Source organism: Abramis brama (genome assembly GCF_963993115.1).
Source record: "Abramis brama genome assembly, chromosome: 1".
NCBI lineage: Eukaryota > Metazoa > Chordata > Actinopteri > Cypriniformes > Leuciscidae > Abramis > Abramis brama.
In genome coordinates, this window is record NC_139963.1 from 8,707,763 (window position 1) to 8,724,725 (window position 16,963).

General features: G+C 37.6%; 1 protein-coding gene across 2 annotated transcripts in view; it reads right to left on the bottom strand.

Annotated features, from left to right (window-relative positions):
- The window catches only part of LOC311083602 (uncharacterized protein), a 45,899-nt gene that overhangs the window by 13,088 nt on the left and 15,848 nt on the right, over positions 1–16,963 (bottom strand). For both annotated transcript variants that reach the window (XM_084115267.1, XM_084115266.1), the window contains exons 4-7: positions 11,152–13,092; positions 10,852–11,025; positions 8,042–8,215; positions 6,676–6,837 (exon numbers count right to left, since the gene is read on the bottom strand). In XM_084115267.1, the coding sequence (XP_083971393.1) occupies positions 6,676–6,837; positions 8,042–8,215; positions 10,852–11,025; positions 11,152–13,092 (2,451 nt within the window). The remainder of the gene's footprint in view (positions 1–6,675; positions 6,838–8,041; positions 8,216–10,851; positions 11,026–11,151; positions 13,093–16,963) is intronic.

Sequence of the window (16,963 nt, forward strand, 5' to 3'; positions counted from 1 at the left end):
TATTTTGATGTGAAATGTTGCATTTATTGAAAAATAAAATAAAATAAAAAAATATATATTAATTCTAATGGAAAAAATTGCTCATAAAAATTATATAATTAATGCAAAGTATCATAAAAAATTCTAAAATTTCTAAATAATAATCAGAAAACATTATAGAACAAAAATATATTTGATTGGTTATCCTGGGAAAAAGTAAAGTAAAATTTTAAGGCTTCGCCCGTTTTCGGGCGGGAGGAAGCTAAGTGTGACTATTTTACGAAGAAGCCCAGAGGGTTAAGAGCGTTGCAACAAACGTCTCAACCGTCACTCGTCTTACCTATAAACTTCTTTTATTTATTTTAGTTGTTATAATTGCTGTCGAAAACGAACTTTTCATACTATGTCATATAATTTATTATTTACTCTGGTCATATTTTGAAATGTCATATTTATAGTTTTATATTTGATATTTGCTGTTTTAAATGTAAATAAAATAAACTGATAACAAGTGAGTAGACTAGGTAGGCTACTGTACCTTTACTGTGGCGATCAGGAGACGTCCGCTAAGCGCTCTGGCTCTGACCACAGCTTACACACACTCTGCCTCCTCTTTCAGTGAGAACTTAAAAACTATAGAACTTTATACACTTTATATATTTTCTTATTTTTTGAAAAATGTAATGTATACATTTAATATCCCTTGCGTTATTCTGCCCTGACATAAAATGGCTAAATGAATAAATACAGTAACAGTAACTGGTGTTTCTGTTACCCACATCAGGGCTGGGAAGCCTGCACGGGTGAGGTGAATTAACCACTTCTGCCGGCTCTGCAGAATGATAAATGAAACGCTGTGAGACAGGAGCACTGGCTGTAAGCTCCGCAAAGTTTAATTAACTCTCTCGTTTTTCTTAGCTCTCAATGTATTCACAACATTAACATATGTAACTTTACAGAACAACAATTACTTGTTTCTCTGTAACACAACACATTCCATTACAGAAAATAACTTTTCAATAAAGGCTTTTCCAAAATTACTTTTGTCTATACTTGACTTGTTCTGCAACACATTATTATCAATCACAATACATTGACCTGCTACTGTTTTCACATGTTTCCACATCCTCATGATCACATCAATGAATCTCGCATTTGGCTTTACACTAACCTCATGTTTTACATGCAAGCTGCCATTTTGGCTCTAGTTCACACACACACGCACTGCCATTCTGGCTCGAGATAACTCCAGTAGCAAATGTACATTTAACTCGCCTAAACTTTATCATCCAATTACAATCAACATATAAAACACTTTAGAAACATTCCTAAACTCTTTTCGCTTGAGTATTTTCTCTCATTTCACTTCAAATTCACATATTTGTCACTCGTGTGTAATCTGATATTTGACTCATTACTTCTGCATGCTTATTAACAAAACTAACAGTCTTTCTCAGTAACTTACCAAAAATCAACATATACATGTTTGAAACACAGTTTTTGACATCAGTTTCGACCAGTTTTAGAATCGTTTTTGCTCGCCAGTAGAATGATAAATGAAACGCTGTGAGACAGGAGCACTGGCTGTAAGCTCCGGCAAAGTTTAATTAACTCTTAAGCACCCGGTACAGTACCTTAGTTCAGTGGGGGTCGCGAGATGATTTCTATAAAAAAAAAGTGGAAAATATATATAGGCCCTATATATTTTTGTTGCAATTAATTTAACCCTTTCGCACGTACGATCACATCGGTGTGATTAGAAAGGTCAGTGCATGACGTGATCAACTGCTAAATTCAAATGTGCTCTCGCGCGTTGGCTGGCGGCGCTCACAGCTGTCATATATAACAACTTTTCAGTGTTTTCAACCACATAATGTTTATTTTAGGTTTCAGACATATAAGTACTAAAAAAACAATACATTTAGAGTTTGTAAAATACACACTGATGTCAAAGGAAGAGGCAATAATAATCCTTTCCATTATACTTAGACACGTTTTATTCATATCAGATACACATTGTGTAAGTAACTTTAAAGTTTACTCTATTCTTCTCCCAGTTCACCAGCCACTTACTTTTATGTATTTCGGGAGAAGCGGATGAATTCACGTGTTGTAAATCCAACAGATCCGATTCTCTGAACTGCGTCTGCGGCACAAACTAAGATGGCGGCGCCCATCGCGCATACAGCTCAACTAACGCGATCGTTATAAAGGTGTTTAAACCACAAAACACTTCCACTTGCATATATTTGACAATCGGAATATCAGCTATTTCATGCCATATCCAACACATTTTTGAATATTTTGAATAAAAAAGGAAAAATGACAAAAGCAGAACAACATTCATTCAGCTCTGTTGCTGCTGCGGTATGACACGTGACAAGCAATGAAGCGTCACCATGGAAACCATAAAGTGACACATTCTAAATAATGGTCGCCTTGAAATAAAATCGATTTGCTGTAGGCTACATTTCACGCGACGGGAGGGGTTGTTGAGGTGGGGTGGGGGGAGGTGCGGGGTCGCGGGGCAGCAGCGCATTTATCATGGGGGTCACGGGCTAAAAAGTTTGGGAACCCCTGCCTTAGTTCAACAGCGCTAAACGCCCTCTACAGGAGACAATAATAACAGCAACATTTTCTTTACCCACAACAAAGAATGTAACAATGAATTTACCCATCAATAGACGAATGTTGAAGGCACATGTATTTATGAACAATACAACATTTTAAAGAGGTGTCCTTTTTTCCTTCTTTTATTTTAACATATATACATACATTTTTCAACCTACTACATTTCTAATAGCGCTGCCGAGGGAGTGACAGTAAATTTGACGTTTCTCTATTCTGGCTGCCTTAATCCATTTCTCTATTTTTATTTTATATTGAAAAAATTGTGGTAATTCAATAGTGGATTTGTTCTTTCACTATTAGATAAAATGGTAAATTAATTTGCTCTGGCCTCCCATGCCACTAAGTTTACCCTGCTATTATTCCAATCAAGGAAATGTAAAAAGGCTTGTCAGGACAACCCCAAACAAGGTTTGAATAAATGAATGAATAAATAAATAAATGCAGTATCTTGCTGAATGTTGTTAAAGTCACACTCCGGATGTTTCGATCCATAATGCCCCACTAGACACACACACACACACACACCCCAACATCTGCAATATGGAGCATCTGCTGGACATTGTACACAAGGAAAGCTTCTCCACAGTTCTCTTCACTGTAGCACAAAGAATATCAAGAGATCTCTCGCATATTGCCAGTGTTTCCTTGCTAGACTTGGTTGGACCAGAATGCACATTGCTGTGGAGAAACAGTTGTCGTACTGCACTTATTTAAGAACTTATTTTAGCTATTTTAAGGCATGAATCCCAAAAAACAACAACGTTTACCCTCATAAGACCCTCGTTTACTGTTTACATTACTGGTCTTTGGGGTCTACATGACTAAACAAAATGTAGAGTAATAAAAAAAAAAAAAATAATAATAATAATAATAATACAAATATATAATTGCGCACGAAATTACCAGATTACCTGAGTGCCCTGTTACAGTGTTTACTTCCTTTTTATTCACATATTCATCTATATTTAAACAATTACTTTATTTGTGAATAATACTGTAATAGGATTGCAGATTCAAGAAGTTGCCATCTAAAGTATAACCATGTTTATTTTAAGGATTTGTTTTCTAATTTATTTCTAATTTATTAAATATTGATTAAAATAAATATAAAGTATATATAAAAATATCGGCTTTATATTGGCCACCTTGCTCTCTAAGATATCGGCATCGCCTATCAAAAAAACAATATCGGTGGACCACTATTCGATATCTTTGTTTACATTAATTACCAGCCAAAATGATTTTCGGTGATCGATTTAATATGCACATGGTAGAGACTGGTTTTGAATGGCCGTGCTATTAAATTAATTATATAATTCATGTCGGGTGGTCATGATTATTTGCCAGCATGGACAAGAAGATAACAGCTGTCATAACTCATGAATGTTTTGCAGCGCAAAATCTGACGAAATAGATATATAGTCCCAAAATACTTTTCGTTTATATAGCCTATAGCTCAGATCTAGAATTCTGAAGTGAAATGAAGTAGAGCTTTAATTTTTTTTAATGAATTAACGAGAGAGAGAGAGAGAGAGAGAGAGAGAGAGAGAGAGAGAGAGAGAGGCCACATCCACACATATCCAATGTTTTTTTTCCTCGTTTTAAAAACAAATTCCGTAAACATGGCGTCGTCTCAAGAAATATCTGTGTACACACGAAACCACTGAAAACTATGTAGTCTGCATGCCAGACCAGTATGTGGCGCTATAATTCTGCCACAGAGATAGGCCTACACTAAAAACAGAGAAGAAGACTTGGAGCATGCGCATAAACCTTTTGCTGTATACAATAATATTAGGCTCAGTAACTTCTTTTTTTTTTCAGCAAGAACTTATTTAATAATATGAACAACCATAGGCCTGGTACAGAATACGGATGAGTCACGATATTCAATTAGTTAGCGGACGCATAAAGCTTGCCACAAAGAACCGGCTAAAGTAATAATTATGAATGGCTTATAGCCTATAAATACATTTTAATTGTTTATTAATAAACTAGTGTTTTCTGTGTCAGTCTCGCTGCAAAGATGTTGACGATGCTGACTCTTCACAGAAGGGCCATCTTCGCAGAAGTGAATGTGCCTATAGAGAGAAATGCACACTTCATACGGATTACATTAGAGAGAAGCTCAAACGTTCTGCGTAACACACGAGAATGAACCTCACTGAGTCTAGCCAAAGCTCAAATGTGCTATTAATACAAGAATGAACCTCAATGGCCCTTTCCAAATTTCAAACGTGCTGCGTAACACGAGAATGAACCTCACTGGTTCTTGCCGAAGCTCAAACGTACCGCGTAACAAGAATGAACCTCATTGGTTCTTGCGGAAGCTCAAACGTCCTGCAGAAACTACAGCAATCAGTTACAATGACACATTTTTTAACACCTCATGGACAACCACAGAAACAGAGCTACACTGTCTTGCAGAAACACAGAGAAATCAAAAATCAGCACATGTCTCTCAACAATGGTGGCAATATTTTTAAACAAAATATTTTATATTTATTCATACTGCTGTGCATGCTGGGAGTTTTATACAATCCTGGAACCCAGAATCGCATTGCGACATGAAACTTTTGATTGTCACCATTGTTGAGATTCATGTGCTGATTGTTGATGTTGATGTCTGTGTCTAATACAAGGAGGAGTTTGAAATGTTTTAATGCACTCTATTATTTCAATATCCTTCATAATAAATGTTTACAGAAACATTGCTGGATTTCATGTTGTAGATTCACAGATATTTGATTAATAAATATTAAATACCCATAAATTCAAAGCTTATACACAGGAAGAGAACATTGAATCAGATGTCCAGCAAATACTGATCTCCATCATGGTGACTACAAACTTTATTATATTCAATAAAACATCAACAACTAAATATCTGTTAATTCTCAACAATAACTTTTGTACATGTATGAAGGAAATAATGTTAAACTGGTTTGTAAACTGGTTTCACACTCTGTGGCTGGAAGTCAGTTGTAGTTCTTGTGTTTCTCTTTTTTCTGTTCTTGTTTCTCTGTCCTTCAGTGATTCTGCTAATCAGGTGTTCATCAGTGTCTGAATTCACTCACTTCTTTTTATTCACTCTGTCAAGTGGACTATATTAGTGAACTAATGTAGGGAACAGTGATTGAGGCCCGGCTTGAACCGGTGTGATTGGTATAACAGCCTCTGAGTGTCGATTTTGAGCACTGTTAATTCACAGTATATTCCTGTAGGCTATTTTTGTTTTCTACGGTATATTACTGTTTTATTGGAAAATGGTATGAAATTGTCAGAATTTTACCTTTTTTTTTACAGCAAGGGTTAACAGTGTGCGTAACACAAGAATAACTCTCACACATTCTCACACATCAAGCAAGCATGTCTAAGCTTCCGTTTAACATAACTGATGTGTGCGTTGATGAATTTTATATGTGAATAAAAGAGTCAACTTAATCTGTTCATCATATAAAGCAATCATGACTCTTCAGAAAATTTGGATTAAATTAAATTCAAACAGATTAGTTTAATGGAAAATGGTATGAAATTGTCAGAATTTGGCCTTTTTTTTTACAGCAAGGGTTAACAGTGTGCATAACACGAGAATGAACCTCATTGGTTCTTACGGAAGCTCAAACGTGCTCCGTAACACAAGAATAACTCACATCACACATCAAGCAAGCATGTCTAACCTTCCGTTTAACATAACTGATGTGTGCATTGATGTTTTTTTTGTATGTGAAAAAAAGAGTCAATTAAATCTGTTAATCATATAAAGCGATCATGTCTCTTCAGAAAATTTGGATTAAATTAAATTCAAACAGATTAGTTTCACAATCTCTTTATGAACTTTTTGAAGCGTTGAAGTGGTAGCACTGTCAATGAAAGGACAGAAATATCTCAGATTTTATTAAAAATGTCTTCATTTCTGTTATGAAAATGAATGAAAGTCTTACAGGTTTGGAACGATATGAGGGTGAGAAAATAATGACAGAATTTTCATTTTTTGGTAACTAACCCTTTAAAAAACAAAACCAATCACAATAGACAGGATTGTTGTTATATTACTTAACATACTTGAGTTTGTCCAGATGGTTGAGAGTATCAGAGAGCAGCTTCAGTCCTGATTCTCCTGGGTGATTGTAGCTCAGATCCAGCTCTCTTAGGTGTGAAGGGTTTGAACTCAGAGCTGATGCCAGAGCAGCACAACCTTCCTCTGTCACCAAACACTGAGATAATCTATAACAACAGTAAGTGTCCATGTTAGTGTGCTTTATCTACTGGTGGCCTCTGATTGATTTTAATGAAATCACAGTGTTGTAAAATGTGCAAATTATCAGCTACAAATTATCTTAAGGATCTAATTGTAAGTTATAATTTCAAAATAAAAAACTCTATTTTTACCCATAAAATCTAAAAGAATTAACCCTCTGGGGTCGAGAGACATACCGGCGCCATTTGATGGATTTTTTCACATAATAAAATACTGCCTTTTGATGGATATATTTCACATAATAAAATACTAATTTATGTAATTTATGGTCATATGGTTATACAGCAATACATCATTCGAAACTGTAAAAAGTTTACTTTCATTTGTGTCCACTTGCAATCAAAACAATACAAACAGGATGTTTTCTGCCATCTCTGTGAACTTTTTTTCTGCAGTGCATCAAAAATGGAAAACAAAACTCTGCAAATATTTGTCACATAGACAAGAGTAATTGTCATGGCGCGCACACGAAAGGGTGAATTCCAAGTGCAGCTTTATTTTGGGTAATCTGTAATCATATCCACAAACAGGTAAAAGGTCATAATCCATGTAAATCAGTCCAAAACAAGAAACAAACAAATAAACAAACCAAGACAGACTCTGAGATGCGGGTGACACAATACAAGGACTCCAGACCAGTGACTTAAACAGGCAGGGTATAAATAGACAGACACTTAACAAGGTGAGTGGGAACAGCTGAGTGCAATAATCAAAGATGAGTCCAACAAGGATGATGGGGATTGTAGTTCATGAGTGAATGACACAGTGGGGGAAGAGGACCTCTAGTGGCTACCCAGGGAACATCACCCAGACATTGTGACAGTAATATATCTGTAGATACATGTAAGTGTCTACTTTTAAATTATCCTATTCAAAATGAAAACAAATATTCTCTGTTTATACAATCTGTATAAGAGAGAAAGATGTACGTGTCTCTCGTGTCAGCTTCCTGCAAATGTGAACATGCCTACAGACAGCGCACACTATTCATATGGTAATTATCTGAGGCAATTCATGCAAACTGAGTCAACACCCACATCAACTCAAACACGTTTCATCAGAATGATCAGATTCATTTACTTTAATTTTGGGATGCGGTGAGAAATAATCCTTGAATAAGTTTGCCACGATATGTCCATATGTGGTTATTTTTCACAGACCCTCAAGTACCTCAGTATGTTGAGTTGACAGTTTATATTCTTCAGTCCAGTACAGAGCAGCTTCACTCCTGAATCCTGCAGGTCATTGTTACTCAGGTCCAGCTCTCTCAGGGAGGAGTTTGATGACTGTAGAATTGAAGACACAATTTCACAGCACTGATAGGTGAGCTTACAGTGTGCCAACCTAAACAGGGGAGAAATGAGAAACAAATCATTACAAAAACAATATTATTAATTCAGACTGGTGTTTTTAGTACACTGTATGCATTGTCTCATGTTTTTGAGAAAGGGTCTGCAAAGAACATGAATGTAAATGTACCAATATACTTCAAGGGAAATCGGTCTCCCCAGAAAACTATTTAAATCAATAATTAAATAACTTCAAATAACTTTGAAATAAATCAAATCGTTTGGGTACCAGACAGGAGTAGGCCAGTCAAAATTAACCCAGGATAGCACAAGTAAATTACCTGTTACATACAACAAAACCAAAAATGTTCACAAAGTCTGACTTTTTCTTTCTTTCAACATAAAAGGGTTTAAACACCCCTCAAATGACACAGTCAAAATTTGAAATAAAGTAAAAAAAACAAAAAAAACAGTATATTCACATGTCCACATAAACACAAAAATGTGGGATGTGGTGAGAAATAATTTTAAGAACTTAGAAACTGAGAAAAGAACTTCCCTCAGAAATAGAGCAAAACTGTGGTTTCGGTTATATTTTGAGGGACTTGATACATCCGAGGATATAATTTATGATGAGCAAGTTATTTATTTTTTACATTAGAAAACATGCTATTTTTTTTTTCATAAACATGCACTATAAAAAAGTGAACGTGCAGTTGTTACTTTAAGGAGGTATTTCTAACTGTTTTTACCTATTAATTCTGATTTTGTTGTTGTAACCTAATTTAATCAGGTTATGTAACATGAAACAAGGGAATGCTGTTTTAACTTAACTGAGTTACATTGACCCAGTATACAATTTCCAATAAAGCTCAGGATGGACACATTCAACACATGCGCACTATGACTGCACCAGACCTATAGAGGGCAGTATAGTCATGACTCGTTTCCGCTACAGAAAATCTGCTCTGAATGACAAAGGAGGAGAAAAGGTTTGTGTTTTGCCTGCTCCTTGTAATCAGCAGATTTTGCTTCAATGAGAAATTGTGATTTGGGTTTATTATACACATTATTTTGCATTAAAGTGAAAATCACAATTGACATTATACAACAAACATACACTCTGTGTACACTCATACAATTATTATTATTTTTTGCCTCTTGTTCTGTTTAATTAATTAAAATGAGCTAAAGTAACACAATTTAACTTAAAGCATCGTAAGCCTAAATAGATCGTAGAGCCATTGCCGCCAACTTGGAAAAATATTCACGCCCCTTATTTATTTTTTTACATTTTGTCATGTTGCAACCTTATGCTAGGGCTGGGCGTTAAATCGATTTTATCGATTAACTCGAATGTGTAGTTTACTTCGACTTGTTTGAATGAAAATCGGTTTTCTCTTTAACATCCGCCGACGCTCCCCGCTGGGCTCCCGTAGTTCCGAACTATATACAAACTATACACAAACAACATGGCAAATGTACAAGACCGCAGCAGCACAAGCACACCTGCCAAAAACATTTACAAACTGAATCCGCAGGGCTGCCAACTCCCACGAATTCACCGTGAGACTCACGTAATTGTCACTTTTTACATGCTCTCAACGCCACACATATAGGGTGACCACCATCAAACAAACCAAATGTGAGACGATTACTAAGTTTGTGTGGGGCAATGTGGGACATGTTACCAACACTAAAACATAACCTGAAACTGTTATATCAGAATCAGAATGAGCTTGATTCGCCAAGTGTGCGCAAACACACAAGAAATTTTGCATAAGGATGCATAAGGATGTAGTGTAATGACGCCCAGTTCCAGGAATGCACTAATATTTTGTTGGTAGTACCAGTTTATAACAATTATTAGTTAACACTAAGTTGTCAACACTTCAGAAAAAATAATAATTCGTCGTTACACTACATCCTTATGCATCGCTTTCTGTCAGGACTTTTACATGCTTTTCTCAACTCACTGAAGTGACGTCGGTGTCTGGGTTAGCAGTAGCATGAGCCGTCAGGCAAGTGTTATTTAAATAAACCACTGATGTACTTACAAACTTTCCAATGCCTTGTTTTATGAGTACAGAACCTATTTGTACTACTGTAAAAGTTTGGTACCATTTTGGGCATTATTAGTGGGGTAATTTACGAGATACAAATTTGGAGCCAATAGCGCCAGCACTAAGCCATTTGGCTGATATCTCTAAATAAGCTCTAACTTTAAAAATGTTCAACCAAGGGAAAAAAGGCTTCTCGGGGGGTGTTTGGCTCGATGTCATGGTGCAAAAGACCCTAGGTTGATTTTACTCTGAACCATCCCTTTAACTGTGCTAAAGCTCTGATTTCTAAGTGAACAATTCGACAACTACTGTTTACACATGTGAGGAGAGGGTATTACCATTTGTGTAAAGAGCTTGGCATTTTGAAGTATGTTGCTTTCCAAAGAGATTAAAGAGATTTTACAGTAATTTTGAATGTTGTACTTAATACAGAGAACTGTGTGTAGTGTTTTTTAATATGATATACAACTGAAAACTGAGTGTAAAGCAGGAACTGTAGTGGCAATTTTGCAGCCTTGTATAAGGATTTGGTACATTAGAGTTTTTAAGTGTTGGTGATTGCATTTCAAGTTCCAATTAAATATATAAACAATTGAGAAACTGTAATTAATAAATGTGAAACACAAACCTCAGAACATTGAGTTGACAGTTTGGACTCCTCAGTCCAATACAGAGCAGCTTCTCTCTTGAATCATGCAGGTCATTGTTACTCAGGTCCAGCTCTCTCAGGGGAGAGTTTGATGATTGTAGAGCTGAAGACACAATTTCACAGTGCTGATCTGTGAGACTACAGTCTGCCAAACTTAAAGAATAAAGGATATTTGATTAAAAGGCATGCAGGTGACAAAACCAACTTCATCTATCATTGTGGGGGTATTATGTTAATATTTCAATTCAGTTGATATTATGTTCATATTTTCACACTCACAAAGCTTTTCTGCAGTTCCTCAGAGCAGGTAACAGTCTACTTCGACCCTCTTGTGATGATATGATCTTGTACTTTTTAGGGTCAAACTCATCAATCACCTCCTCTGACATCAGGATCATGTTTGCCAAAGTTGAACATTGTGCAAGAGAAAGACGTTTGTCATTTGTTCCGGATTTTAAAAATGCCTGCATTTCTTCAACAATAGAATTATTCTTCATCTCAATCAAGCAGTGCGACAGATTCATCCATCTTTCAGGGCTGACATTGTTTTTCTGACCTCGTCTGAGATTGTGGATTATTTTTTTTCTGCTCTCTGGGTTGTTCTCTGTGTGAATCAGCAGATCCTGTAAGAGCCTCTGATTGGACTCCAGTGAGATGCCATGAAGGAATCGAAGGAAAAGATCCAGTTGTCCATTTTTACTCTTCAAAGCTTTATTTATTGCTCCCTTCAGAAACACATCCAGAGAAACATTTTCAGATTGAGTTCTGGACTTTCCTGTGAGGAACATTTTCAGAACTTCACTGTTCTTGTGTAAATAACAGAGAAACATATACAGTGCTGCAAAAAACTCCTGAAAGCTGAGATGTACAAAGCTGTAAACCTTCCTGTGATAAATCACAGATTCCTCCCTGAAGATCTCAGTGCAAATCCCAGAATACACTGAGGCGTCAGTGACGTCTATGCCGCTCTCAATCAGGTCCTCCTCATAGAACATCACATTGCCCTTCATCAGCTGATTGAAAGCCAGTTCAGCAAGTTTCACAATCACTTCTCTGTTGGACTGCAGGAGTTTCTCTGGATCTCTCTCTTCATACTTCTGGTTCCTCATACTAGTCTGAATGAGGAGGAAGTGTATGTACATTTCAGTCAGAGTTTGAGGGATTTCTGCACTGAGATCTTGTTTCAGGATGTTTTGAAGCACAGTGGCTGAGATCCAGCAGAAGACGGGTATGTGGCACATGATGTGGAGGCTTCTTGCTCTTCTAATGTGTGAGATGATTCTGCTGGCTTGATCCTCGTCACTGATTCTCTTCCTGAAATATTCCTCCTTCTGAGGGTCATTGAATCCCTGAATTTCTGTCACACGGTTGATGTATTTGGAGGGGATCTGATTGGCTGCTGCTGGTCTGGTGGTGATCCAGATGAGAGCAGAGGGAAGCAGATCTCCTTTCATGAGGTTTGACATCAACACACCCACTGATGAAGACTCAGTCACATCAGAAACTTTCTCACTGTCTGAAAACATCAGTGTAATTCTGCTTTCATCCAGACCATCAAAGATGAACACAACTGTACATTCATCATAAATCTTTGAGTTCAGATCTTGAAGTTCAGGATGAAAGTCCAGCAGAAGTCTGTGAAGACTGTACTGATGATCTTTAATTAAGTTCAGCTCTCTAAATGGAAGCACAAACATGAAATCTACATCCTGATTGGCTTTTCCCTCGGCCCAGTCCAGAATGAACTTCTGCACAGAGACGGTTTTTCCAATTCCAGCGATGCCTTTAGTAAGAACAGTCTTGATTTTGTCTTTCTTCTCTCTTCTCTTCTCCTCATATCCTAGTTCAGGTGAAGGATCAAAGATGTCATTGCAGTTGATTGGAGTGTCTTGGAGGGTCTTGTAACTTTTCTCCATCTGTAGCACCTCATGTTCTTCATTCACTCCTTCACTCTCTCCCTCTATGATGTACAGCTGTGTGTAAATCCTGTTCAGGAGGGTCTGATTCTCTTGTAGTTTGATTCCCTCAAATAAGCTCTCATACTTGTTCTTCATGCTGATTTTGTGCTGGTCTTTGACTCTCTGCAGATCATCATGCACTGGCTGGTGAGAGTCGAGCTGCAGGGCTGCTTCTGTGTCATGATGACTGATGTGTTTCTGACAGGAGGAGGATGTGATGGTCTGACAGGACACATCTCTGATCTGGTCAGCTTTCACACCACTGAAAACACATTAAGAAGAAAGAGACACAAAAACAAACAGAAAAGGCCTTTGTGAACAAAGAAAATTTTTAAATATGTTTAATATGACAATCATACAGTACGAGTAGTAGATGGGTGTAACAATACACATATTCGTATTGAACCGTTCGGTCATTGAACCGCTCGGCTAAAAAACAAATTTTGGTCGCCCCGACAGGAAAAATGGTCAAACGAACCGTTCGGTTCGTAATGCATAACCGAACAGTTTGTTTGACCATTTTTCCTGTCGGGGCGACCAAAATTGTGTTAGCAGTCGCACTGTCATGACCACCATAATGCTGCGCAACATCAAATGGCAAATGTGATGAAAGCTGAACGAAACTGCTCACTCATTTGTGATTAAAGGAGCATTCATCAGTTTGGACCAATGTCAGTGCAGCGCGAGCCAATCTTGATCAAGCGACACTGTTACACAGCGCTAAGAGATCCAGTAAAGAAAGCATTTGAATTCACCACAGAAGTAATAACATCGCTGCGAGATCTAGAGAGAAGCATTCAAATTTCTCCGTTATTAACCATAGATCTCTATTAGATCAAACAGTGCTGATGTGAAACCAGGAGAAACATTGTGCCATGAATGAAGTTATAGGCTTTAAGTCCACAAATTTCCAACATTCACCATGGAATTAATGTAGTAATACTAACTGTAACCATGGAAGTTTGGCAGGAATAGTAAAATGTTTTTAAGTAGGCCTATGTTATATGGAGAGAGAATTGTGTCTTTATTACATGCAAGAAAATAAATGATCTGAGAGAGAAAAAAAAGTTTGAGAGAAAAAGTTATCACACTGATAGCAAAAAAGCATTTTATGAGAGAAAAAAAAATATTTGAGAGAAAAAGTTTTCATACCAATAGCAAAAAATAATAATATTTGAGACTAAAAAAAGTTTTGAGAGAAAGTATTTTCTCAGAACAAAAAAAAATATAAATTTGAATTTTTTTTAATTATTTCTGAGAAAAAAAAAATCTCTCTCAAAATACTTTGAAAAAAACTCTCAGATATATATTTTTGCTATCAGTGTGAAAACATTTTCTCTAAAAAAAAAAAAGTGTTTCTCTCAAAACGCTTTTCTTTGCTCTCGATGCAATTTCTTGCTCTCCTGTCAGGATTCTGCTTTGACTGTGAGAATTGTGTCATGGGCGGGGCCACGATCCTATTGGCCAGTCGGGTGAGCATCGTCTTGTCTTGGGAGTCGAACTGAATCATTATACCATTGTTCGGTTCACCGGCATAGATGCCGCCTCTGCTAGTTGAGCAAGGACACTCCAATGTTTGGGTAAAATGATTCACGGTGATCATATGCCTGGTTCAGATTACAAGAATTTTGTGTCTGTTACGATAGTCACGGTGTCAGATTACACGATTTTGACTCCTAAAAATCTTGTCATGTCGTGGATGGACAAGAAATATGTCAGACTACACGTTGCTTTCCGACCAGTCACCGCGAGCTGTCTCACGCACACACAAGCACTCACTCAAATACACACAGACACTCACTGTGCTCGCTCGCTCACTCACTCGCGCGCGCGCACACACACACACACACACACACTCACTGTGCTCGCTCGCTCACTCACTCGCGCGCGCGCACACACACACACACACACAAACACACAGTAGCTCGCTCACTCACTCGCGCACACACACTCACACACACTGTAGCTCGCTCACTCACTCGCGCACACACAATCGCTCACTCGCACACACACAATTGCTCTCGCACGCACGCACGCACGCACACACACACACACACACACACACTCACTCCCTCACTCACTGTCGCTCACTCTCACGCGCGCACACACACACACACACACACTCGCTGTTGCACTCACTCTGACTCACATAGTCACTCTTGGCGGAACCCGTCGCCCGGAACCGAGCAAGGACCGTTATGCCGGGGTTTCGCCTGGAAAGCTCTATAGAAATCTGGCACTCTGTTGAACAAAGTTAAACTGAGAGAGCGTGACGTTCACAGACACCAGAATGAACGAGCTTACAATAACGTTCATCAGGCAGTAATACAGTATGCTACTTTCAGTTCACGTTCACCCAAAATATGAACGAGTTCATGAACTATCGTTCAATGAACCGTTCAGGCACAACAATAGTGCTCAATAGCATCTGAGATACAGATGCTAAACACATGAATAAAAATCATTTTAGGTTATAGTTAAGTTATAGGTTCAAACAGGAAATGTATCATATTGACCTTAAAACAAAATTGTTTATTCTGAGTCCGAGTAAAACTGTACAGGAGGTTGTATATGATGAACTAGGGCTGGGCCTGGGCGATATATCGGATGACATTGTTATGCGCATCTCGTCAGTAAAGCCGGTTCCTATGGGGTGAGATTTCGGTCACAATTCTGCGCGCGCAAGATCACATTTTGAGCGTGCAAAAGGGCATTTCGCACGCGCGTGAACTGAGTTTTGCGGAGAAATCAGTGATGTGTGAACTGAATTTGCCAACAATACAGTGAATTACAGTGAAGTTTTTGAATATTTTTCATAAATAATAATCATAAAAAATACGCAAAACGATATTTATACAAAATAAGTCTTGTAGTATAACCATCAGGACAGCAGTGATGTGTGAACTGAATTTGCCAACAATACAGTGAATTACAGTGAAGTTTTTGAATATTTTTCATAAATAATAATCATAAAAAATACGCAAAACGATATTTATACAAAATAAGTGTTGTAGTATAACCATCAGGACAGCAGTGATGTGTGAACTGAATTTGATGACACTATAGTGTGTGACAGTGAAGTTATTGACTGTTTTCGTAGTAACGCTTTTCGGGTTTTGCACTTTCAGACGGTCCCTTCGGATCTGTCTCGCTGCCGCCTGCACATAGAGATCAATGTATTTTGTCCACTGCGAGGGAAAGCTCGTTTGGAGGAAAATTAGGTTGTAGCTGCTTGTCTACATTACTACGATTAAAAAGAGGTGTTATTTGTGCAGCAACAACGTTTAGCTCACGAGTTATTGACCCGGGAAGTTCGACAACTTTACTCAACTGCACTAGTTCTCTTCCGCAGTCGGTGATGCAGGGAGTCTTGTGATTGGTTTTCAAGCCAGCCAATCAGAATTTAGCAGTCTCATCTCTGATTGGCTGGAATTATGGCATATTGTAACGCTGGGTTGTGTTGAGCAAGCGAGCCGTCTGCGCTTAGAGAGCGCTCACGGCTGGTATGAAAGGAGCAAGAAAGTGAAACTTTGCACACGCGAAAGAGAACGTCCGCGCACATCCAAATACTTATTTTAAATGCAAAATTGATTTTCGTTCGCTCGCAATATTTTCTTATCTGCGAGACGAACATTTCTCCGCAAAACTCATTCACGCGCGTGCGAAATGCCCTTTTGCACGCTCAAAATGTGATCTTGCGCGCGCAGAATTGTGACCGAAATCTCACCCCATAGGTTCCTTGATTAGTAGTAAATCGCCATCGCCTGCTTTCAGATGAAGCGGCATTAACACAGAGTTGTAGTTCACTGACAAGCTGAGCAATATCGCATTAATTATCGCAGGCAATACATTGTCTGTGATCTAAGATCACCATGAATCATCTTACCCAAACATTGGAGTGTCCGTGCTCAACTACTAAGGCAGAGGGGCGGCATCTATATGTATATATCTATTATATATTTATATATTATATATTATATATTATATATTATTATTATTATTATATATTATATATTTATATATTATATATATGTATATATTTCATATATCTATATGAAAATGTATCTAACCGTGACACCACTGTGTCATATTGAACAGTGAATTTTGTGAACCGTTACACCCCTACTTATTAC